A 25,817-nucleotide genomic window follows, 5' to 3' on the forward strand; every position below is an offset into this window, starting at 1 on the left:
GTTCAGCCTCCTGTTTTCTATCAGTGCCACCGTTACCACACATCATATCAGGTCTCATTATACACCAACATTTTGTCTGATACGACTCGTTGACGCTAGGAGTCGCCGGTTTCTCTCCACATTCCCCGCTGAGGTTATGCGCCATATTGGCAGTCTCCTCCATCTCAGCAAGCGTCGGGCATGCACGCCTCTAACCGGTTATCGAGGAGACGTTTGTAAATATTTACTGTGGTCTGCCAGTCGAAATACAACACTATGGAGGCGGTCAAAGCCTTTAACAATGAGGTTTGTAAGAGATTCTCGCTAAAAGATCTGAGTATATTGAGGATATGTTGTCTAATTCACAGTCGCGGTAGCTAGTCGGCTAATGTTAGCATCTTAGTAAAGAAGAGGGTAGTGTTTGGCAAGGCCGCTGTTTCTGCATAGCAGTGCAGCGGTAACGTAAAGTCAGTGAGTGTGTAGTTCGTGTAAACTGTCCACACATCATGCAAGAAGAGAGTGAATTTGTTAGTACAGCCCTAATCAGGGTTAAATTCTGTGAACAAATATCACCCAGCGGCTGCTGGTAGCGCTAAATAGCTAGCTAGCTAGCTCCAAATTAGCAAAGCCGCTTGAGCTGCGTTATAACTGTGAGCCAACTATCTGATGTGAACATGGACAGAGTAGCCCTCATTCACCTTGGAAAGAAACAACAAATGATTAGGAATCAGTTCTTTCTAAATTACAGTTAGCTTCCTGGTGTATGCAACCTAAACAAAGTAGCAGCGCATATCCACACTGTTAAGTTTAGCCTTAGCTATCTGAAGCCTCCAAGCGGAGACCGCAGCCGTCATTTGTCTACATAACACGAAGTCTTTGCTTTAGCATGATGATCATTGTAAATAACACCTGCATTTAATCCTAGTAAAAAAATCAATTCCACTATTCACCGCAATTGAATTGCGAGTGTTTGTTTTAATGACGATAGCAACGCAAATGCCTGAGTCAGAGGCAAGCCCCCGACATCGCTTTATTGTGAACTTGGTGTCTCTCTGAGCCCCATGATAGCGAAAGCTAAGGTTCTGTAAATTGTTAATTAAAGTTTGTGGTTGATGAAGGGGGGGGTGCTCATTTATAAAGCTGTTGGGTGACAGTTTACGGTTCTTATTGGAGCGTGGTTTCAGTTCAGTATTTAAACAAGCTGTTCTCTGTCTTCTTCTTTTCATATTTCAGCTGTACTCATTGAATGAGTACAAGCCCCCCATCTCCAAGGCCAAGATGACTCAGATCACCAAGTCTGGAATAAAGGCTATAAAAGTAAGTATGCAGTGTTATAGGATGAGGCAGGTAATAGAGGAATAAAGACATGATTATTAAAGAGAACTGTTCCTTGGCTCCCAATAAATATAAACATATGCATGGTCTAGCAACCAACATTATTCTAGTTTTGTTGAATTACTCCTACGGTAGAATAGGCCTCAAGTCATTTTTAAATGAATCTCAATTTAGGTCACAGCTCACTAAAGTTGTGGTATGTTAATGTTATGCAGTATGAAGATGGTAAAGGAAATGTGGGACCAAAATTGAATTTTTACTCTCAGCTCATCTTCAGTCACAGCCTTCATTCTGGTTTGGTCTTTAAATGATGCAAAACTGTGTCTTAATGCAAATTGAAGCATCGAAAACAATATGTGGTTATTGGTATTTAAAGGAATAAAGATGAAAATATAAATGTTGACTGTTACTACAATGGCAGCGCAGGTGGTTGTATGCCCTTTGGCTTAACACACGTAAGACATCCAATTCTAGACAAAGGGAAACATACATTTTTGCATAGGAACAGCATGTAGAGTAAAAATATGCCAAATCAAATATGCTGTAATGACAACATGTGAATAAGAGAGCAGCCAAAAGAAGCTGCTTTTTTTTTTTTTTTTTAATCTTATGCTGTTTACTGGATAAACTACAAAGAAATGTAGGGTTATATAAACTCATCAGCAGTGTGTACAACTCATCTGCTCTGCTGTAAAACTGCGTGGTGTTTGCATAACTTTTAATAATAGCACAGTTTAATAAAAGCCTAGGAAAGCTGAATTACCTAAGAATTAAAAAATAAATGAGGTGTTGCTCTTCTGCTACCTTTTATGGTTTCTCATCAGCCTTCAGGCAGTAAGAAATTTTTTATTGATTTTTTTTCATGCAATAGAAATTACTTTATTGATTTATATGTGTGGGAAATATGACGGTTAGAGGGGTGCAGTACTTCGCCAGCCAAACATCCCAGTTTAACAGTGAGTTTCAGCAAAGTTGAACACCAATCAAATCTATAGGTTTTGATCAATTTATGTAGTTTTTTATAGTATGTTTATAATCAGACATTTTTTTGTTATGTGTTGAATATGGTAAAGTACCAGTTAACATTTTGAGTGTATGAAAGGTAACTGAACCCAGTGACGTTGAGTTATTCCGTTTTCAAAAACGGGTCATGTATCAGATCACACTGAGATTTTTTTGCCTGCTTCAGTTAATGTTAGAACTCGCATGTCTGCATATTTACGTTGTCTGTTACTGCACAAAATTAATTTATGTGCTAGGCTATTGGTAAATAAAATTTTCAAGCTTGAAGAGACATTTTTCACCATCTATATTTATAAATCTCTTAGTTTGAGTTATTGAAGTTTTTTAATAAAACTGACCTTTCTTTGTGTAAAAGGCAAAGATGTTAGTGACAAGATTAACAGTAGCTTCATTCCTGTGCAGTAAGCAGTGAGCCAGCGTGCACAGTATCAGAAACTCGGGAATTAAAGTTAAATCCAGAAATCATTATTTTTATTTATGTAAGTCTGCTTTGTAACTCATCGAAGTTATTTTAACATACGCGGTAACTGTTTTATTGCTGTTATTTGAAATCATGGCTGAATTTACAAACTGATAACAGATTTCTTTTATATATTGGAAATTCTACATATGTTACTGTGCATACAAAAGAAAGGCTGCATTTGATCAGTTTTTACGTATATTAACATATCAGCAGCCAACAGCAGTGCACGGCGGCTTTAGCACTTCTTGTGGTCAGGAAAATATAGATAGGATGCCTTGAGTAAATCGGTTATAATTCTAAATAAAACAGATGTTAGACATAAAACATTAAGGTAAAACATATTAGGTGCCAACAGCGTATTAAGCCACATTCAGACTACAGCAGCTTGCCACTGTGACGTCATTTAAAATGAGCGTTTTAGCCTTTGTTATCTTACGGGTTTAAAACCAGATATGATGAATGAGGAGATCAGGACCTGACTGTGAATCTGTGAACATTTTCATTGGCTAACAACTTGCCAATCACAAGTTTAGTATATCCTGGTTGTGTCTTATAATCTCCAGATTTTATAGACTGTGCTAAATATTCTGGGGCAAATTCGTCACTTCTGCTGACTTTGATTGATCTGCGGTCTGATACATCACTTGGTCAAGGCTCTACAAATGCCTAATCACTGTAACAGATAAAAACTCGATGTAGACCGATCCCAGCATAAGCCAGTCCTGTTTTTTGTGTATTTTACACAATTACAACAAACAGAACAATCTTCAGTCAGCAGTTTGTGTTGCGTGAGCATTAAATAAGGTGTGGAAGATTTAAAAAAGAATGCAGCTTCACATCATCTGCCTAATTACTTTGGTTTTTGATCATTATTTTCCTATGATGTAACACCATAACTGCAAATCCTCTGACTAAAAGTGATACACAACCAGTTGTTATTCTGACCTAATCATGTTCGTTGGTACACATGTAAAAGCTGCAGTACTTGTTTTTTATTTTTGTTTGCAGTATTCGCATCTCATAATAACGAGCCGAGTGTTATAATTAGGCTGAAATTAAATTTGATAAAGGTAGAGCTGCTTATTAATCTGGCTAAATTAAAGGATACGTGGCGGCAAATTTGTTTTGGGTGGCGTTTCTGCCCACTGAGATTGAGCTTGAATACTTTTTCATGTGTGGGAAACAGTGTAATGTTGTCATGGAAATAGTGAGTTACACTGCGGGATGCAACCAAATTAGCTTTTTAAATATATCTTACTGCTATCTGATTTTGAATCTATGGACAACTTCCTAGAATTTGATGGAGGAAAAATAAAATCCTACAATGGACTGTGAGTTCCAACCTCCGCTTTTATTTTGTAGTTTTTTTCTGATTTTGAAAATAAAGTGCAGACACATACATAGCTGCATAGTCGTTAAAAGTAGTTGGTTGTTGGTTGGTTGGCTGTTAAATGCTTTAAACTCTTGTACTTGTATTTCACTTGACAATTATTAGTTTAGCTGAATTTGTAACTAGTTCTAATGTCACAAAATGAACAAATAGCAATAAAAGTCTCACTCTGCTTACTCAACAGTAACTGCCCGTCCTCATGTTGCAGGTGGACTGTTATATTTTAGTAGTTTTGCATGTTGGTTCCTGTTTACAGGTCTGTCAGTGCATCATAAATACATGATGATTCATGGGGATAAATGGGCCTTAACACATGGCATGTAGCCAATACACAACAAAATCTGTGTCTTAAAAACCCAAGCAGAAAATGAGACTCGACATCTGGAGAAATCTTAGTAGTAAAAAAAAAAATCAGTTGAAACCCAAAGAAATGCTGCTGTTTTTTTGTTTTGTTTTTTTATTACTTAATTTTATATATAGATGATTTATAAGAGGTGAAGGTCATTTTTACTTTTCAAAGTGGGCAAAAAGTGTTTTCCCAGAACGGTGCTTTTTATAGTTTGCATGCTGGGCTGGTATCCTGCACACTGTGCCTATAATTCGGGGGGTCTTTTGCATCGCTGATCATTAGTCACTAACAAATTCTCTTTAGACTTCATTGCTTAAAGTTGATCTTATTATGAAATACTCAAGGACCAAAACACAGTTTCCTTCTTTACAAAATGACAGTGATTTTTTTTGTCATTTGAATTTGGGGCCTGCCACATTGAGTTCAGGACACCAGCCTTTAACAGAAGTCCTCTCATGTTATATTTCTTTGTCCTGTTTGCACTCTAAAGGAACTGCTCTTGTGGTGTTTCTATGCCTTGTGTTACCTGTGAATAACACCCGTTTCCCCTTCCCTCAGCAGCTCTCCCAGCTCCCCCAAAGCACTGAAAGTGAAGCAGGAGGATGGGGTGGAGAGAGTTACAAAGAGATAAGAGAATCCCTAACCAGCTTAGGTAGGAGTATGGGTTGTTTCACAAGGAAGATGGAAGAAGACTAAAATAATTTGAACTGAATTTGTTCCCACACACCCAGAGATGCACAGCTTTTGCTGTTCTGGTTGTCTTGCGTTGGTCGATGTTGGCTTTGAACTCTTGTTTTTCAAATTGAAGTTGCAGTCTTGTTGATTTTCTTCATGAGTTATTTGAAGATATTTGTGTTTGGTGCAGTTAATTAAAGTCAGTCTTCTGTGTTGCTTCTATTGGATGGAGCTGGAGCGGAAATTCGTTAGCTTTGGGTTTAAATTCAGGAGCCAAACAGACGAGTTGCCATCAGTGACTTATTAAATGTTGATCTTTAGCTTCACGGACAGTTAAACTGCATAAGTCCTTTAACATTAAATATACACGTTTAGTGCTTTTATCTCCAGCAATACATGTCAAGACTAAGTTTTTATTAGAATCTTATATTTATTTCATTGAAGCTTGAGGTTTGTCTGGTTCACAGTTTAAAAACTGTAAATCCATGTACTGGCAAAGCAGTCTTAATTTATGTCTTTTGTACATGCAGGAAGTTTGCCTTTTTCATGATACCGTGTAAAATAACTGAGAAATTCAGTTGAATCTACATATTTCAGAAGGTGATTTGAGTGAAAGGTTGGGGCTGTTGCTTCTTGTTGAGTCATGTTCAGATGGAGGAGAGCTGAGAGAGCTTAAACTAGACTGATGATGGTACTTCAGTGCTGAAGCTGATCCGTAAGATAGGACGGCACGTGATTTTAGATGTTTCGCTGTACTTTTGCTGATCATTTCAAAACGGCCAACACCCGTTTGTATGTGATAAACAGAAATAATAAATGGAAAACGATGCATATGTGACCAGCCGGGATGATGCAACAAAGCATCTGATATTACATCTCAGATTCTTTGTTATCATGTTACCCATTCAGCACAAATTTCTAAGAGATTGATGTCCACAGGCAGCAGTTTTTATGCTGCCATTCAAAATGAATGAAGATTCTAAAAGTTCTTCATTCATAGCCAGATTAGAAATGGTCTTTTTAGTCACTGCCAGAGTTACGTTCGCCTCTGCTATTATTTAGTGTAGATCTCTGTAAGAGGAATGACATTAACTAGAACAGCAGTGTTACAGAAACTTAGCATCTTCCAACCCGGTGCACTTTAAGTGTTTTTGCACAACGGACTTCACTGTGAAATAGAAACTTCCAGCACAGAAAACTCTTCCTGTGGACACAGCACCGAATCTTTAATTTGGTTTATTGGGCAGTAAAGCCTGAGCTGTTAATCAGAGTAAGGTTGCATCTGAAGAGCACTTAACCTTACTGGATTGTTACTATTCTCCATATATTGAAATTGGATGCATGATTAAAGACAGGATATTAGTTTGTTTTTAAGCATAACTTGAGTTTTGATAAGAAGAGACAGTCCTGCACTTTAAAAAAGGAAAAGGGAGGAAGAGTTACCTTAACTCATGATCGTCAGCTGCTCTAAAATGTTCTCTTTAACCAGCCTGACAGACTCACACATGTTCAGGCAATTGCTTTCGCAGCCAAGTTTTTTAAAAATTGATGAAAGCGTGGCATTAATGTAAAACTGTTAACACCTGTAAGGTGCACAGCTACTGGCGACTTGCTACAAAACAGCGAATGCTGCGTTTTTACCACATTCTGCATTTCGTCTGTGACTAGCAACAAGTAGGAGAGAAATACATGGTTTTGAACCAGCCGGGTTCCACTTACACAGACAGTCTGTGTACGCTTGTAGGTTGCCTATATTTTACTCGTGTTGACCCACTTGGCATTGCCCACCGGCAGCTGTAGATGTCTCGCTCTTTTCTTTGTGATTTTTGACTTTAGTGTTGTTTGTGTGTATCAGTCTGTCTATACTTCCACCAGGAAAAGGAAAGCTTTCAACACAAAAAAATCTCTGAAACTTCCCCTTTAAACCATGCAATAAGTGATGCTGATCCCCGTCTGCACAGAATCCTTTAAGACCTAAAATTACCTGTGAAGATTATTGTGAAATGAATTAGTCAGTGGATTATTTTAATTCCAAGCGTCTGTGTGGCCCACAGGCAAGTGGTGGCTTTCATTTGCAACATAAACTATATTTCATTCATTCACAGTTCAGTTTGTACTAAAATGCAGCAAGGTAGCAATACAAGAACTGTAACAGCAACCTTTAGCAATGGTTTAAAATATAAGTTGGTGCAGAAATTACAGTTGTCACCAAACTACCATTATTTTACCCAAAAAGAAATTAAATATTAAAAGTAACCTAACCTGACAGCACCTATAACAGTGTGTGTCAGGTTAGGACTGATCAGGAATAATTAGGAACCTCTCTGCAGTCTGAGGAAATGACACACACAAGTGTTGCTGTAGGATAGTTGAGTAGTTACTACAGGATACAACCGATAAAATCGATGCAAATATTTTGTGAGTTGAAAATATTTTTTAGAATGACCTAAAATGACCCAATCTTAAGTCATTTTCCAGCCACTGACATCCAGCCTTGTAATTTCACTGGAAGAATTTGCTGCATTTATTTTGGAATCAGGCTTCATCTTTTAGATTTTTCAGATCCAAATAAACAGATCTGACCAATCAGATCGCTGCATTTCACAACAGGTGTGCTCGTAATTCAAATTGTGCACTGTTACTGAAAACACAATGAGATGGAAATGGTAAAATAGTCCTATTTAACCTCAGACGCACGGTTAGATGCTGCTCCAGGTCAGTCGGCTCTCTCTTAAATGATTCCCCTCCATTTTCAGATATGGTCCCAACTCTGTCAACAAGAGTTCAAATGACCTGACATCCTGAATATGATACAGCTTTAACTCCTGGATGAAACCATTTAAAACAGGGGTGGCCAATCCCAGGCCTCGAGGGCCGGTGTCCTGCAGGTTTTAGATCTCACCCTGGGTCAGCACACCTGAATCAAATGATAAGTTCATTACCAGGCCTCTGGAGAGCTTCAAGACATGTTGGGCGTTTCTCAATATGCGTACTTGTGCGTACTTGCGTTCTCGTGTACTCGTGATACGTCATCAGTCGGAGACCAAGTACTGTTCCAATTCGAAGTACGCATCAAGCCGAGAACGCGAAAAAGTCCCGGATGTGTTCTCGCTCCGCCCGTTTTATCGAGCATGCATCGGTGTGGACTTGGTACAGCTAAATATCCCAGAATGCATTTCGTCCAAAACTCAACAGCGGACTCCTGGCACATCGTTTTCAACCCCCCCCCCCACTCGCGGTCTTCTCACTACTCAGGTTAAAGAAACTCCAGCAGCTGTCTATAGTATTGAGTGTTCACTAGAATAGAAATAAAAGCGTTCTAACATCTCACCTGCTTGTTTTTATTAAGGTATGTACACGTATGTACATGTACACTATTTTTATTAATAGAGGTTTCACTACTGAGGTTAAAAATGATATATAAGTCACTTAGATCACTTCTAAATGTTAATGTTTGGTTTATTTCAGTGTTTTATTTGTTCCTGAGTAAACCGGTTTGGCTGTGATTAAAGTTAAGCTTCATCACATGTTACTCACAGTTAAATTAAGAGGGGACGGCAGTAAAAACTCCGGACCTGTGACATCATCACGTACGCAGGTGTTCCAATTGTACATATCGCGAGTCCGTGCTCGCGTTCTTGGCGGGTACGTACTCACCGAGAACGCGAGTACGTACTCGCGTACTTGGGAATTGAGAAACGGCCGTTGAGGAGGTAGTTTAGCCATTTAAACCAGCTGTGTTGGATCAAGGACACATCTAAAACCTGCAGGACCCCGGCCCTCGAGGCTGCTGCTGCCTGCTCCTGAGAACTGGATGCAGACACAATCTGTTTCCTCCTTTTCTTGTTTGGAGAAAAACATCAAGACCAGCTTATGATCGCTTCATGTCTACTCCTTTATTTATTTATTTGTTTGTTTGGGTTTTTAACCAATTTTAGCAAAAATCCGACCCGTTCGGTGTATATATGTTACACAACAATTTTTGATCTGGAAAATTCAGAATTTCGTGTCGTTTTTTTCACATCGCGTTCAGTTCAGCTTTACTCTACAGGATACTTCAGATTTATATAGCTATGAAAGCTGTAAGATTAATTATAGATGCTGTTTGTAAAATGTGAATTTGTGTTTAAAACTTTTATTGGGAATCATTGGCAACTCTTTTGATGCACTTTTTATTTTCTCCTTTTTTTAATGGATGTTTGAAACTTAAACGTGCTGCCTCGTTTAGGTTTTGCATTTGCTGCAATATCAAACAAGAAATTTAACATCTACTTTATGAAGTTTTGAGTTGCTCTCAGTTTGATGCCATTAGCTGCTAGAGTCACACACAGCGACTCGGATACTTTCTTAGAATATTTTTATTTTTAGAATATTTGTATAATGCCAGGACAGTTTGAGAGTGGACAGGAAGGCTGGGACAGACACAGTAAACAAACAGGGGCAGATTCAAACCCTTAAGCTGTACGGCTCAGTGAGCTGTACCCAGCATGGGTACTTTTATGAGAGCTAATAGAGGACCAGTTATAGAAGCTCTTCCCTTATTCAGGGGCCACCACAGCAGGTAGTTGTGCACGTCTGATATGGCAGATTTTTACCCCGGATGCCCTCCCTGACACAAACCCCAAAGGGATATGTGTCTCCTAATAGGCTCGAACCAGATGTTTTCTACACAGCAGAGAGCCTCATTGAATAAATGTGTAATAGATCCACTGATCTAGGATCAGTTATGGCTTTTAAAAATACTTCTGTTAGACAGTAAAGGAGCAGAGGAAAATTCCTTACGTTATACTTATAAATGTGGCACGATGATCCTTTCTAACAGTGGATTTTAATGTCACTTACGTGTCATCTCAGGTTAGTGTGGAAATTTAAAGATATTAATCTGAAAAGTCCAGAGTCCAGTTAGAAAATACTAGATATGTAACTTATTTTTAAATGGGTTTTATCTTGTTTCTTTATTTCTAATTGTCTGTTTGAGTCTGTGACTGCTAAATACAAAGAGATGAAGTTACTCTTTATATGTTGGAAGAAGAAAAAAAGAAGCAGTAGAAATTGGATTATGTTGCTGGCAAGTATTTGCAGGTTGTTTCAATGAGAGAAAATAATTAGACCGGTTAACTAGTCTGACAGAAACCCTTTAAATCTGAACACATGTTACACGAATGAAGCAAAAAATTGGCCAAGCAAATATCTAGTGTTTATTCTAAGAGCTACATGAAAGCATTCATCACATTCCATGTTAAATGGATTATGTTTTAAATCTTGCTGAAAAGTGCGACACTTTGCATCACAGATAATATTCGAGACCCTGCAGTGGCAGAAAAGTCTGCAGAATTTAAGGTGGTGTTTCTATGAGGACTGCAGGTAGTGGCTGCTGGTGTAATATAATTACACATTAACAAAATAAACACGTTCAGTTTGTTTTTTTCCACTGCTACATTTCAGTGCTGTAAAACGTTTAAGTTCAGCCAAAATGATCCTGACTGACATGGAAAATCACAAAGCTCTCTGCTGAGTCGTCGGTTTGAGAGAGACGTTTCATTCAGGAAGTATGAATTGGTTATGTCCTGGTTTCTATAACTGCAGTGAAATGCCACGCGTTGTCACGTGTGGCCGATGCTTGTTTGGGGCCTCGAGTGAAGAACGACATTTCTGTTAAACGTGGTGAAGATGGCAGCTTTGCTTAAACGATCCCTCTGTCGCGCCACCTTATCACTTTGTCTCATGAAGAAATTTGCCAGATTAAATATAAACTAATCATTTATATTGGGCAAAAACACTTCTGCATCATCATTACATCCGCAGGTTACCAAAGTTAATAATAAATGGTAATACCTTTATTCTAGCAGAGTTACAAAGTGCTTCACAGTTATTTATCAAGCTTTACAAACATAAAACGGCTCAGGAAGAACGAGAGGTTTAAAAAAGTGAAGAAAAAACCAGGCAGGCTTTAACTTATTTCACAACCTGTTCGGCTAATATGTATCCACTTATGTCCACTAATTATGGATGGTGGTTGACTAGATTATGTGATATGTGGACAAGGTTGAACATGAATGGCAGGGATAGGCTGCACAGTGGGACGTTAACTCTCTGGCTTTTGTCTCAGTCCTTCTCACTCTCACATCATCATGTGCTGTCAAAGAAACTTTTTTAAAGTAGTTGCTGTAATACTTGTGAAGATGGGTGTAGTCTGATTGCACGATGGTCTGTAATTTGCTCCTTTCAGTTTCTTTCTATTCCATCGAGCACTTTCAAAATGTGGGGGGGTTCACAGTATCATGACAGTAGTACATAATTCTGTACAGTGTTTGCATACTTGCCTAGATTCATAATCTGTTGATCAGAAACATGCAGTTGTGTTTTACTTACTCAGTACTATCTAAATGTCTATAGACGGACACAAACCATGATATTCATAGTGATGCTACTGTGCTGCTCATGTCTTCTGTCTAGAAGTAAAGGATGAGTGCAGTTCAGTACCAGTTGCAGGTAGTGTTGTTCATATCTTTCACACACAGCCTGTGCAGTGTGTGATCAGTTGCCTGGAGACTGGTCCACACTGCAGCAGGTTATGTATGAGCATGTGTTTTTGTTTTTTTTATTCTTTGGTGTGAAAGTATGCACTCAGTAGGGTTTCTGGAAAGGGTGGAGAATCTCTGTGAAGAAGACTGTTTTGACGCTGCTAAATGTTCACGACAGTTGTCTTTGCTTTTCATACCCAGACCCAACCTAACTCATTAGTTAAGTTGCTGCCGCTGTTGTTGTTGTTAAAACTAAATTACAGTTTAAGGGTCACGTAGGGGAAGTGTCTGCCTTTACTGTACGGGGAAGGAGGAAGAGACCTTAGAGGAGAGCACAGGGAGAAGACAAGTACAGCGAAAAACATATCAATACATCATCAGCAGAATAATAGAGTGAAGAAGAAAAGCCCAGTTAATTTATTCACCAAGCCAAGTTTTCCTTTCTAATGGAATCTTTTAAAGGACTGTTTATGTGTCCTGGTGCCAGTATTCAATGTTGTTTCATTTCGTTATGTGGAATTTTCCATTCGGTCTCCCTACGGCGTCGCATCACAAAATAAGTCCCCTCTAAACAGTTTAAATGGTCTGAGCCAAGAGCCAACAATTCCTGACAGACAGACAGAGCTGAACACAGCTTATGATCCTAGTGATTACAGGGAAGAACCATCACCAGCAGGTTGCTGGATCATTGGAGGAGCTTATTTTATGCAGGTTTTAATTCTTGTAGTAGATAATCGCAAGAGACAGAACTCTTAAGGAGGAAATAGTTGGTCTTTCTGCAGGGCTGATGGAACAATGGCATCATTTCAAACAGGGCTTGAAACCCTCTGTTATCCCCAGAAAGCTGATCCCGTATGCCCAGTGTTACAATGGCAATAGTAGTTGAGTTACAGTACTCGTAGTTTTACGTGTACTTGCCATAAGTCAAAGTTGTCACTCAGTGTGCACACTTATTAATCTAAGATAAACAACAAAGGTGACATGCTTTGTTTCCAGGGTGCAGTTACTTTTTATTAAAAATAAAGTAAAAATAATTAGTTACTAGTCTGAAGATTGCTTTTTAAAGTGAATGAATAAAGTTTCTAAAGTTTGTTTGCAAGTTTGAATTTGCAAATGGTGTACTGCAGTTCTCACAGTCACACAATGTTAAGTCTTCATACTTTACAGAAATTTCTTGTAGTCCTGAAAATTCCTTGTGGACTTATTTCAGCTTGACTTTCCCTTGTGTATGTGTAATGTGTATATATTGAATATTGTAGATTGCAGCTTTATGTGTTGGTAAAATTTCAAAACTACCAGCTTGTTTGTTTAGCTTAACTTGTATCATATCTAATGACTTTAAAAAAAAAAAAATACTGGCAGTTTTAGAAAAAGCTCTACATGGTATGTTACCTTAGATAAGTTTAACTTTGACTGCAGCTGAACTTATGTAATTGAAATCACTCCTCCACAAAACAAACATCATCTGACCAGCTCCTCTGCTGTACTTTGACTCCACCTACTGGCTGTTTGCAGAATTGCATCATTAACTAGAACTTCTGACTTTTCTTAGCAGGCTGTGTAAATACTTGTGGCGAAGGGCTCCCTTTCATTTGCTTAACCACAACTTCATTGTACTTGTGGTCTTTTTGTAAACTCCTTCCAGAGACAGTTGTACAAATATACAAAATACTGAGTCAGTAGTAGATCTTTGAGCCCCAGCAAAGAGCTTCCTGATAGGATTTTGTTTTTTAACATGGCACTGGTATATCTAAACTTCACAAGAAAGATTCAAAAAATCTTCAAGTTTAATCTTCTTACTTAATCTTCGTCCATACACATTCATGAGTAAAATATTAGCATTAGCATCTGTGTAGTTAACCTATAGATGTCAATGATATGAAGAGATTTTGCTGCAGATGGGTACACAAAGTCATGTCTACCAAAAAGTTCTATATGAAACTAAGTCATTTTTAGTGCTGCACAGAGTTTCAAAAGTACATTTGAAGGTGCCCAACTGGCAAATATTTTTACTGCCAAAGCGCTGAAATGCTGCCTGTTTAAATTAGAAAAGCCTGTGAGGCTGTTACTTTCAAGTGTAAACAGCTCAGACAAAAATGTCCATTAAGGCAAGTACAAATTAATGATTTAAATGTAGAACTAAAGCTAACACTGTAATACCCATCTCTCTTCTCTCAATATTAAGCATATTTGTGACATTTCTGATTTATTTATGAAATTGTTTTCCTGTGCATGCCATGAATTTTTTCCTCTGTGAGATTAAAGCACCTTTTTCATTAGTACCTACTCGGATCGACTCGCCACAGGTTTCTGGGTTTTCCATTAGGTCAGAGTACCTGGTACCAGGTACTAAAATAGTACTGCTCGGCTGATGTACCAAGTGACCCGAGCAGGTACAAAAATGTGACGTCATCAGACTGCATGCCACCAATTGGTTGGTCAGTGGTGTCACTTGATGAGTCATGGGAGTGTCTCGTTCCCGAAAATCAAAAACGCCATTTTTGAAACAACGCTGTGGTCCCCAAGTCTGATGAAAAGCCACAGACCGAGCAGCGATCCACGTCCACCTTTGTTGTAGCGTTCATATCGCATACGAAATGCGTCACAGGACGCTCAGCAGCGTTGCTATGACAAGGACCACTCACATTTAAGCTGTACTCTACTGTAATGTAAAAGCAGTCGATCCAAGTCGAGTCGTGGCGAGTTAATCTGAGTAGGTACTTCAGGGAAAAGGGGCTTAAAGCTCACAATGTGCAGGTTAATTTGGGGGGAGGCAAAGAATTTAGTGCTGGTAACGCAGGAAGACATCCCATCAACAGACCAAAGCAGACCGTTAGCCTGTATTTAGACTACAAACAAGACTGCCTAACTGTCCTTTAAAAACATGATCCTTTTAATTGAAGCCAGGACAGGCTTGTCCTCATCCCAAGTAGTTACCAGGGTGGTTTACTGCTTACTCAGATAAGGTCCTGTAGCTTGAATTATTGCTCTTTTGGTTTTTTGGGGAGTTTTTGGGGGACTGTACGCAAGTATGTAAACATTAATGGATTTTAAACAGTTTGGCTCACAGGGTGCACAAACCTGGGACAACTCGTACAAAAGCAGTACTGGCTATACAAGTCAGGACTGTTGCTGTTCTTGTTGTTATACCTGTGTTGTATACCTGCAGGAGTGGTCTGCATACATTTAATGCAAGGAGTGTGTTTATTTAACAGAAAACTGTGGATTTTGCTCATATTTCTGACCTGGATTTTATATTTGGCTGAACTAAATACCACTTAAAAAAATTGTTACTTTTTTAGTCATTGTTACTTTTTTTTCTTAAGAGTAAACACAGAAAAAAAATTTGTTTGGCAAATATTTTTTTCTGTGCAGTAAAAACGTCAATGTGGCCTGCATGTATCGCAGTCCTGACACTGGCACATCTTTATAGGCTCCAGCTGTGCAGGCCAAAATATCTAAGTGGTGTAAGTTGTTAATAAGGAAGAGCTTTTCAGTTTCAGAGTAGTACAAGTATTTGACATTCTGGTGTTTGGATCAGCTTAAATAATCTAAGATACTTCTAGCTTTTCATTTATGTTAATTTACAGAAATGTATGTGAGATTTCTTGAAGTTCCAGCATAGATAATCCACTATGCCATCCATGGGTGGCAGTGTAAACTACTATAGTGTTAAAATAAAGATGCGAGATAAATCGCTCTTCCCATCCTGTGTTTCCTTACCAGTGTGTGCCTGCCCCAACACCGGCACCGCCAGAAATAGAATTCAAATCTGTGGGAAACACGAGCGATATTCCTCTGTGTGGGTGTTGATGGAGTGTTTTTGCTGATGCAGTCTTATTTTGCCCTGCACTGACACTCTCCCCTGAGGAAGTGTTGCTCTTCTGCTTTTTCTTGCATATCACACTAATGCACAGTCATCAAGGTCATAGAATGTGGACCTGTTTATGTCTGTGCTGGAAGAAGATGAACCCTCTGAATTCATTCAGATGTTTGTCTTTGCATTCTGCTCGGTGTGTTAGTGCCTAATTGTTCCATACGGTGGACTGTGTGAAAGCATCTATATTTGTTGTTTCTCTGCTCTTTTAGTCTTTAGGGGTTTTCCTTTAATTTGTCACTTGTCTGTATTTTCATTATAGAAGAATAATCTACTCTACCGGGGTTATACTAGTAGTGCAACTAGTTGTCTAACTCCAGAGTGTCCTGCAGGCTGGTGTGATCATCACAGTGTTTAATCTGCATTCATGAGTTAGCTCACTCCCGTCCTCAGCTGTAATTTTGATCTCGTCTGCAAAGCTGTTAAATTTCATGACTTTATATTGTGCAGTAATTGCGATGTTTGTTCACAGACATAAATAATAACAGCCACATTGTTGCAGATAGTAAAATAATTTTTTTTTATTACTTGGCCCTTTTGAGTTTTTGAATTCTTGTTTAAATCCACAAGAGACTGATGATGCTGTCTCCATCTGTCATGTCTGTTGTATCCTCCTTTAATAGAACTAAGCTTTAAAAAAAAAGAAGCAGTTATTTATTTTTTTCTTTTTTGTGCATGTCATTAATTTGTAAATCTGAGGAACGGGGAAATAAGAGGATTTACTTAAGAGCCTCCATCCAGTCTTATTTACTTTTTTAACCCCCAGTGCTGTTTCCCTTTTGTTACTGTGCTCTGCGATGTTGTTGTTCAAGCCACTCAAAATATTTTTTTCTCTTTGCTTTACTTTCAGTTTTACAAGCATGTTGTCCAGAGTGTAGAGAAGTTCATACAGAAGGTGAGTTATGCTTTAATTAGGAACCATGAGCCACACCCTGTCGGGTGCAGAGATATTCATATGTTGCTCTGCTGTTCATATATCTCAACACCAGCTGTCTTTCTTCGACAGTGCAAGCCAGAATACAAAGTCCCAGGGCTGTATGTCATCGACTCGATTGTCAGACAGTCTCGACACCAGTTTGGCACAGAGAAGGACGTATTTGCTCCGCGCTTCAGCAAGAATATCATCTCGACGTTCCAGCACCTCTATCGCTGCCCTTCAGATGATAAGGTTAGACCGTTTTTAATAGGTTTTCTGTTCCTTTATGTGGCTTCTCATTTCTCAGGACATTATTGTGACATGCAGGGCGTTCAAATGAGTGCGATCTTTGTGAATGAGTATGCATGTCTCGTTTCTGATTTGTCACAAAAATATTTAAAGATCATGTGTCTGAGAGAATGTTTTTGAGTAAATAATTTGTCTTATCTTTTTTGTGTCATCCAAATATGTTCGTTTAGCTCGGTCCTCCCCCAAAGCATCCTTTCATTGCTTTTGCTGCTTTGTCACCATTTTCTGTGTCTTGCTTGCTGTTTGCAGAGTAAGATTGTGAGAGTCCTGAATCTGTGGCAAAAGAATGCGGTTTTCAAGAGTGACATCATTCAGCCTCTGTTGGATATGGCAGCGGGGATTCCTCCTCCCAGTGTCACACCTGTCATGCCCAGCAGTGCTGCCCCGGTCAATAACACTACACCCGGTCAGTAGAAGCACATTAAAGTTCAGATTTGCTCTTCTAATCACTGCTACTGTGGTATTTAATATATCTGAACGACCTCATGGTTCTCTCTGTGTATCCAGGTACCCCAGCTACACCGGCCACTCCAGCCAACATAGTGCAGGGTCTGCCTGACTGGGCTTCGCAGATTACCAACACAGACACTGTGGCTGCTGTGGCCCAGATCTTGCAGAGTCCCCAGGGGCAACAGGTAAGTGAACACATCCTCCCAAAAAGTGTTTACATCAGAGCAGCATGTGCAGTTTGTGTAGCTGTCAGAGTAAGAAGGTGTTTAACTTACTTTGTTGTCGTCTGTTACAGCTCCAGCAGCTGGTGCAGAGTCTGCAGATGCAGCAGCAGAAGCCCCAACCGTCCCTGCTGCAGGCCTTGGATGCTGGCCTCGTGGTGCAGTTGCAAGCTCTGACAGCTCAGCTCACTGCCGCAGCTACTGCCAACAGCCTCAACCCCCTGGAGCAGAGGGTCTCCTCTTTTAATAAGGTAATGCTGCAGTCAGCAGCTGTGAGCTTATTTTTATGCTTCTGTGGCAGCCAGAGCTGGAGGCGTTATGTTTCTGAGTTGGGTCCATGTATATATGTACATCTAAACGCAGCACCGGTTTTATTGGATTTTTGTTCTTTCATATTTGCATAAACATTTCCATTCATTGAAACACAAAACACGGTTTCTTTAAAAAAAACTTATATAAATTAAATAGAAATGTTTAAAAGAGTTAAAACACAATGTTAGTGGAATTTTGTATGTATATAGTCAAAGGTCTTGTGTAGGCATGCATGGATGTTGTTGAAGGCATTTGAATTCTCTTTATTTCTACTCACATTTTGTTTCTGTTGCAGAAACTTTTGGGTCCTTTTGACTTTGGAAACGATTCAGAGCGTAATGAAGAATCTAAAAAGGACAGCTCAACATCTCAACTGTGAGTTCAGTGTGTTTGACGTTTGTTTTAGTCCTTCATTAACAGTGATTCTGCTGCTTCCACCTGAGAGCTTGTGTCTAATCACGCTGCTGACTGCTTCCAGGCCCATGGTGTCGGAGCCCATTAACAGCTCCCTCTTCCATCAGTTGGCTGAGCAACTTCAACAGCAAAACCTGGAGCAGTTTCAGAAGCAGCTGCTGGAGCATCAGCAGAAGGTAGAGCACGTACACTGAGAGCGGCCTTTTAGTTCAACATTACGGTTGTTCTAGATTTATGATTTGCTACAACTTGCATTCTGCATTTTTTTTGCAGGCAATGAACATAGAAGGGCAGGACTCGATCTTTGGGCAAGAGAACTCAGTTTCGAATGCTCAGAGCAGCAGCCAGCCTCAGCTTCCAGAGCCAGAGAATAAGATCGACGACTCCATAGACAACCAGCAGCAGGTATGCCTGTGGGCCATTACTGCAACTTTACACTAACTTAGAGGGTGGTGTATAAACTTAATATTTGGAAAGAAATGCATGTCTAAAAGCAGGACTGCATTAAATGATTAGTTAGCTCGAGAGATGGGCTTTACCTGAAATTACCCATGGGTTTTCTAGGACATGGATCTAGATGAAGGCCCGGATGGGATGGAAGAGGAGATCTTTGAGGCTGAAGAGAAGAAGACCTTGAACACACGGTCTAGAACAAGGTCAAGGTCACGCTCCAGGTTGGTTTGACTTTTGATAACTGGGTTTGATGTTTAAAAGGAACACGCTCAGGGTTTAATATTAGTATAACAAAAAGTCAGTCTGGAGAGAATTCCCAAAAGGTTTGGCATTGTCTCTCCTCAGGTCTCCAAAGAGGAGAAGGTCTAGGTCGCGCTCCGGCTCACGGAAACGCAAGCATCGAAAACGTTCGCGGTCACGCTCTAGAGATCGCAAGAGGAAGTCCTCGCGGTCTTATTCTAGTGAGAGACGCGCCCGAGAACGAGAGAAGGAGCGGCAGAAGAAAGGACTTCCTCCCATACGGTCAAAGACTCTCAGTGGTAAGAGGAAGTCATTGTTGGGTTCTGTTAAATATTTTAACTATACCACCTGCAAACCTTTTTTTTCCTGATGAGTAAAAGTCCCATTATTTTTCCCCCCGTCTCGTTACCTAGTGTGCAGCACAACTCTGTGGGTGGGCCAGGTGGATAAAAAGGCCACTCAGCAAGACCTCACCAATCTGTTTGAAGAGTTTGGCCAGATTGAGTCCATCAACGTAAGCAGACCTCTCCCTCCTTTACCCTCTAATTTGGTTGCAGTGTGTAGTTTTGATCTCTTAAAAAAAACGTAATGACGGTGCCCAAGCCTGTCATTACTGTAGCTGTTCCTAATGATCTGTCCTGTGTTCTGTTTTTTTTTTTTTCTTTTCTTTTAAATAGCTGTCTTACTATCTTTCTTTCCCCTTGTCCTCGTGTCTCTCTGCAGATGATCCCTCCCAGAGGGTGTGCCTACATCTGTATGGTCCACAGGCAGGATGCATACCGTGCCCGTCAGAAGCTCAGCACCGGAACGTTTAAGATTGGCTCCAAGATCATCAAGGTCCACATTACCTATACAGTTTATTCCATTGTGTTCTTTGGTTGTTCTAAACAGTGAAGCTTTAGATTTAGGTGCACATGGTTGTATGTTACAAGAAGCTACTATTAAAAAACAATAATAATAATCTTGACCTTTTGTGTGTCTTTGATCCAGATTGCGTGGGCTCTGAACAAAGGTGTAAAGCAGGAGTACAAGCAGTTTTGGGATGTGGACCTGGGTGTCACGTACATACCTTGGGAGAAGGTAAAGCTGGATGACCTGGATGGCTTTGCCGAAGGAGGAATCATCGACCAGGAGACGGTCAATGACGGTAAGAGGAAACGAGCCTTTCTTTGGCACAGACTCTGGCTCTGTTAATTCTGTGGCGGAGTTTGTTGAAATAAAAGTAGGACAAACAGGCGGGTTTGTGCACAAATGATGAAAACATAAGTTATCCAGGCAGACAAATCTTGGCATTTCATCATCTAAGTGAATTTACTCTCTGCCCCATTCCCTTTATTTATTATCCACTGGAAAACTTGGTGAAGACTAAGATTGAGTTGGAAAGAAAGTACTAAACTCCTTAATCCAAGCAAATAATTGAACAGTATTTGTTAACATTTCATTTTTTTGGTCTGTGTCTGCAGAGTGGGAAGCTGCCAAGAATACTGAACAAGCCAAGGAAGCTGCAAGTCAGCCAGTAAGCACTGAGACTACAGCAGCATCTAATACGCAAACCGAGACCTTCAACCAGCAGGTTACCATGATGCCAGTGCAGGTACAGTCTGCTTGTAAACTGTAAAAGGATTACACTGTGATTTGATTCTGATTAGTTACGGTACACTGTTTTAAACCATTAAGAAACTTTGAGTCGCTGAAATGTGTTAAAGGATTTGTGAACCATAAAACTTGGAGGTTACACTATTTTTCTTTTAACAGCGTTTTGTTTACAGTCTTATATCCCTCGTATTCAGCTTCCAGTTGCACAGGCAGTTCCCAGTGCGGTCGGTTTGGTGCCTCCTGCCTTCCCTGTCACCATGGGCATACCTCCGCCAGGTTATGGGCCGCCGCCACCCTTCATAAGGGCCAGCTTCAATGCCTCACAACCTCCGCCAGGTAAATAATGCACATGTTGTAAAAAGATGAGGCCAAGAAAAATTGACCAGCTTACACAAATGATTCTCTCTTGTCCAGGTTTCATGCAGGCTGCTCAGACAGCAGGAATGGCCTCAGCATCTGCCTGTGAGTATCTATATGCTTCACCTATGACCGGTACCTGGATGTGAGTTTAAAAGTGGAGCTCCCTATTAGACCGTCAGGTTTTAATATGTTTTTGTTTTGTTTTGGTTTTTACCTGTAGCTCTGGTTCAGCCTTCAGTGGCCTCCAGCCAAGATGCTGTCAAGGATTCACCATTCGGTGCTATGATTCCTCCAACAAGCACCATCCCAGGAAGCTTCATGCCCTCAGCCATCCCAGGAGCTGCCGTGTTCAACCCAGTGGGAGTGCAAACTCAGCAGGCCGCTAATGAGAAAACACAGTCTGCAGAGGGAATGGATGCTACTGCAGAGCTCACACTGCAAGGTGACAGATCGTTAATGTGTTTGAATAGTTTTATTTCTAGTATTCATTTTTATGTCTCCTTTTTGTAACAATTCTGTCTGCACTTGTGTTCATCTCCAGGCATGCAGAATGCTGTCCGCAGTGGAATGGGTCTGCTGGGCATGCACCCTACAGCTTCCCTCACCCACCCCCTGCATCAGTCTGGACTGAGTGGGCAGAGGATGCCCGGCCTGCTGCCCTTGGATGTGCGCCCCAACCTGCTCCAACCCGGAGCCGCTGCTCGCTTCCCGCTTCTCATGCAGCAGGCCCATGCCCAGCAAACTCCTGGCCTCCTAGACAGTCCAATCCAAGCTCAAACCCGCCCCAGGGCTCCCTTCCCTCAGCTGGACCCCTTCCACCGACCCCCCAACATAACCAGTGAAAATGCACCCAAAACAGAAGAGGAGTCCTCCTCTGGAGCTGACGAGGGCAAAGACCAGGACTACCGCTTTCCTCCGATGGAAAAGCAGAGCACGGGCCTGCTGCGGACCCCTCCCCCAGAGCATAGGGAGCCCCTTGCAGGATCAGGAGCAGGCGTGAGACCACCTTTGCTCCAGACCCCAGGTACTCAGCCAGCCAGATCTAGCCTCGTAGGCCGTCTGCAGGCTCTTGCAGGGTTTACACCCGATAACCGCTGGAACCAAGCCAGAGGGGACTTTGATGAACGTGATGGCATGCGAGGAGGCCCTCAGGCCCCAGGTGGTCCAAAGGGCTTCCCGGAGGCTGGTCCCACACCTGGGCAGAACTTCCCCAACCGCTTTGATAACCGTCCCGGGACAGCGGCTGGTGTTTCTGTAAATGCTGGAGCCGTTGGGGGGCCACAGGCTTGGAACCGTAGTGGTAATGCCGCAGCTCCTTTTGAGAGCGAGCTCCATCAAGACTTAGATGAAAGAAGACGCCCTTGGGACAGGCAAAGAGATAGAGATGAAAGAGATTTTGACTTCAGGAGGGAGATGAATGGTAACCGCCGCAGCCGCGAGAGGGAGCGCGAGAGAGACAGGGGCCGCGACCGCACCAGAGAACACGAACGCGAGCGAGACCATGACAAAGAGAGGGAGCGCGAACGTGGAGGCTCAGCACCCCTTCTCCCTCTGCCCACACCTCTTCTACCAACTCCACCTCTTAATCCCAACCTGACACTGAACCAAGGCAAAGTGCTTGCTCCGCTCAAACTGAACCCTCAGATTCAGTCACGATTCCAGCCCCCTCTTTTGCCTCAAGCTCAGGGCAAGCTCCCTCTGCTGGGTCTGAATCAGGCAGCACCTCAAGTTCAGATCAGGTCTCCTCCTCCATCACAGAGCCAAGCATGCTCCATGCCCGAGCCTGAATCAGAAATCCCAACTCCATCCGAGGCCCCCCAGGCACAGCCGACACCCTCGACGCTTTCGCATGACCCATCATCTGACGGCGAAGGTCAGAGCACATTGACTGAGGCGCCTCCAAAGTCAGAGTCGTCGCCACGACCAGAGACTTCTCCACACACAGATTCACCATCCCAGCCTATAGCCCAGTCCGCCTCTCAGACCACTGGTTCTTCTGACAGTGAAACCCCTACCCGTGCCTCCCCACCTGCTGAGGCATCGTCCCAGGACTCATCCATGGCCTTCACACAAGCTGCCAGCCCCCCCGAAGATACGACTCACTCTGCGGAGGAGCAGAAAAGTGGACAGAAGGATGAGGAGGAGTCACAAGAGAGACCCTCCTCGTCCCAACCGCAGGGGGTCAGTGGACCTGAGATGGACAATGATCAGAGTGAGCCCGTGGAGGATGCTGCAAGTCTGCCAGTGGTAGACACTGTCACAGACACTGAGGGGACATAATCATCACTCAGTAGGTAAAAGATCATTTTGTAAAGTTGTCTCTTCTTCTCTGTACTCATGTCAGCAAACTACCACCACCACCACCACACGGGACATGACGAATACTGACTCACACTGTCTGATATCAAATGATTTTATCCTCACAGAAACCAGTGTACTTAAATAGAAGGCTCATTAGCTGATTTATGGATAGAGACTTTTGTTTGTATTTTATTTCGTTTTTTCCTTTTTTTAAGTTGTAATGCCACACCACCCATTTTAATTATGAGCTTGGTGAATTTTATCAAATTGCCTGCCAAAATGTTTCAATTGTATATGGGGAAATTTAGCTTTGACCTTCCTATGGAAGAGAGTAAGAAATCCTGGCTGTTCGACAACGGATTGATATACTTGAAAATGGCAGCTGTTGGCCCAATTTCTGTCTCCTCTTCTTTTAAAATGCTACTGCAAAGTTTTCAATGAATGCTTTTGTGGTGTCTTGCAATGCTTTTTTTTTTTTCTTCTTCTTCTTTTTTTTTTCTCCTGAGCAGAACAAATGGCCTCCATACATTAAAACCAGAACAGCTGCTTATAATTGGAAAAAAAAATGAACATTTTAAATTGAAAACATGAAAATGTTGTATCCCCGAAATAAATGTCTGTAATTTGTTTCTAATTATCCAGTGAACACAAACAGAACATTACATGCCCGGGGGAAGAAAAAGAAAAAGGAGCAGAGGGATGTTCTGATGTCGGCTGCATATTGTTTTAGTTTGAAATAAACATGCTTTGTCTGTTTAAAACACTTGCTTTAGGACTGTTTTCTGACCCAGGACCAGTGGAAAATGCTTTACAGACTCGTGCGCGCACACACACACACTGTGTGCTGTCACTTCGGTCGATTTGATGTTCTTGTAACTCAAGTTGCTGCTATACCATCCATCCACAGAGCACTTTGTTGGATGCAACCGTGGGACTTGTAGTTTTTTTAGTCTGAGGACTTCAGCCTGTATGTTTCCCTAAGCTTTTTGCTGGGTGACTGTTGAGGATGGGATTGTGCCTTTTTGACTGGATTTGTCGTTCACGATGCTATCCAACACTACTGTGCGATGTACATCAGACTGCGTGCAACTCTGCTTTAGACAGCTCTCTGAAAAGAACGCTCCCTGCACAGAATTGACTGACCTACAGTTTGAACGGTGGCTGCGCCGTTTGTGCGGCGCCTACCTAGAGAACAATATATCCTCCATTGTTCTGTGCATGCAGGCCTGTAGCCATGTTTTAACCTTCCTGTCTTCTCTTGTTCATTTCATACCTGTAGTGGTTTTCTGTTGAGACATACCTCTAGGTATTCATAGTCTGCTGTTCTCTCAGACCAAATGTCTACTACAGGAGTTGTGATGTTGAATAAAAGTTCAAGGTGCATCAGACTTTCACTCCTTACTGTCATGAATTCCCATTCAGGCTGACATGAATCATTATTTTGGGATTAATAGAAGTCCAATTCACGGGATTTCTTTGCATCTCAATAGTGTGTAACATTTCAAGCACCACCCACCCGCTATTCATCAAACAGTAACAGTAGGAGCGCACCTGGGTTTGGTCACGTGACCACAACCCATGATAGATCCAACACGTGCATGAAGCTAAGACAAATAGTTTGAGTCGTGTTAGTCGTTTAAACCGAGGAAATCATAGGTTGCGTTCTTCACAGCTGTTTTTATCACAAAAATCAGTTTAGAGAACCAAAATACCAAAATAGCATTTTGAGACCCGACAGACTGGACAAAGGTGAATTCCACACTGCAACGCAGACATCCATGCAGACGCAACACGAGACCTTTTCACAGCGACTGTATATATTTTTTATAATTTAAAAAATCCACACAACAAAAGGAAACGAATAAAGAAGGCTGGCTAAAATACCCCCACCCCACCCTGCCGGAGAGCCGGCTGCTGCATCTGATCGATGTGCTTACTCAGCACGCACTAGCACCCAGCTCCTCTGTGCGCTCATATATGGCCTCACTAGTGTCCGAAAAAACACGAGCCGGAGGATTCATTAAAACAATCGCCTCCATCATCGTGTCTCCTGGCGCCATCTCAGCACTTTTTATTGTTATAGAGAAATGGTGGACAAGAGCAGTGCAGTGTGCTGCTTAATGTCTCTGCCTCCACTTAAGCTTTGTCTCTTAGTCCAAACAGTCCTGATTTCTGGTAAGAATATCCAGTTGTGTTTCTGTGACTCAGTCCATAAAGTTCTAGCTCCCACCTGCCTCCCAAAGGCCCGGGCAGTCGGCCAGGTCCATCTTCCTGCTGACCTCCCGAAAGAAAGATTTGACAGGCTGGAACTTTCAATCAACGACTATCTGTACTCAAACAGACACACATGTACACAACAGTTGGCTAGGTCTTCCATTCACAACAATAAAGATAAATCTTCGCTGTACGGAGGTCCAGGAGCTTCAGTTATTTGTCTATAGCTGGGTAAAGGGCACGCCACAACTGTAGTGTGATTTATTTAGGAACTGCAGCTTTCAAACAGGTCCCGGGTATGATTTAGGACACTAGTCTGTGTGAGGTTTCCTTTCTCTGCACACCTTCCCACCTGCCTCCGATCTGAGTCTAATGCCGTTTACTGTGCCAACCCATGTGCACTTCATACTGCATAT

The 25,817-nt window shown here is 41.5% G+C and overlaps 2 protein-coding genes across 4 annotated transcripts in view; both read left to right on the forward strand.

Annotated features, from left to right (window-relative positions):
• Positions 1 to 88: 88 nt before the first annotated feature.
• Positions 89 to 24,575, forward strand: scaf8 (SR-related CTD-associated factor 8). Of its 3 annotated transcripts, XM_019348759.2 has the most exons (21): positions 89 to 285; positions 1,213 to 1,296; positions 5,098 to 5,191; positions 16,466 to 16,510; positions 16,622 to 16,783; positions 17,090 to 17,246; positions 17,348 to 17,475; positions 17,586 to 17,762; positions 18,119 to 18,198; positions 18,302 to 18,413; positions 18,511 to 18,642; positions 18,802 to 18,911; positions 19,036 to 19,229; positions 19,344 to 19,444; positions 19,654 to 19,767; positions 19,921 to 20,077; positions 20,394 to 20,524; positions 20,700 to 20,862; positions 20,941 to 20,988; positions 21,107 to 21,328; positions 21,428 to 24,575. In XM_019348759.2, the coding sequence occupies exons 6-21, from the start codon at positions 17,168 to 17,170 to the stop codon at positions 23,164 to 23,166; spliced, it is 3,687 nt and encodes a 1,228-aa protein (XP_019204304.1). In that variant the 5' UTR covers positions 89 to 285; positions 1,213 to 1,296; positions 5,098 to 5,191; positions 16,466 to 16,510; positions 16,622 to 16,783; positions 17,090 to 17,167; the 3' UTR covers positions 23,167 to 24,575. The 3 variants fall into 3 exon arrangements, with proteins under 3 accessions (XP_019204304.1, XP_005477714.1, XP_005477716.1); XM_005477657.4 differs by lacking the exon at positions 5,098 to 5,191 and having other exon boundaries at positions 21,428 to 23,948; XM_005477659.4 differs by lacking the exon at positions 5,098 to 5,191 and having other exon boundaries at positions 90 to 285; positions 20,721 to 20,862.
• The window catches only part of tiam2a (TIAM Rac1 associated GEF 2a), an 86,131-nt gene continuing 83,456 nt past the window's right edge, over positions 23,143 to 25,817 (forward strand). The window contains exon 1 of the mRNA XM_019348757.2: positions 23,143 to 23,180. The gene's annotated coding sequence lies outside the window, so the exon portion shown is untranslated. The remainder of the gene's footprint in view (positions 23,181 to 25,817) is intronic.

This window comes from Oreochromis niloticus, linkage group LG19 (genome assembly GCF_001858045.2).
Source record: "Oreochromis niloticus isolate F11D_XX linkage group LG19, O_niloticus_UMD_NMBU, whole genome shotgun sequence".
In the NCBI taxonomy this organism is placed as follows: domain Eukaryota; kingdom Metazoa; phylum Chordata; class Actinopteri; order Cichliformes; family Cichlidae; genus Oreochromis; species Oreochromis niloticus.

Coding starts and splice junctions, on each gene's coding strand:
- scaf8 (XM_005477657.4), top strand. CDS start 256: ATGGAGGCGGTCAAAGCCTTTAACAATGAG. Junction 17,763..18,118: donor GGGTCTCCTCTTTTAATAAG/GTAATGCTGCAG, acceptor TTTCTGTTGCAG/AAACTTTTGGGTCCTTTTGA. Junction 20,863..20,940: donor TGCCTCACAACCTCCGCCAG/GTAAATAATGCA, acceptor TCTCTTGTCCAG/GTTTCATGCAGGCTGCTCAG.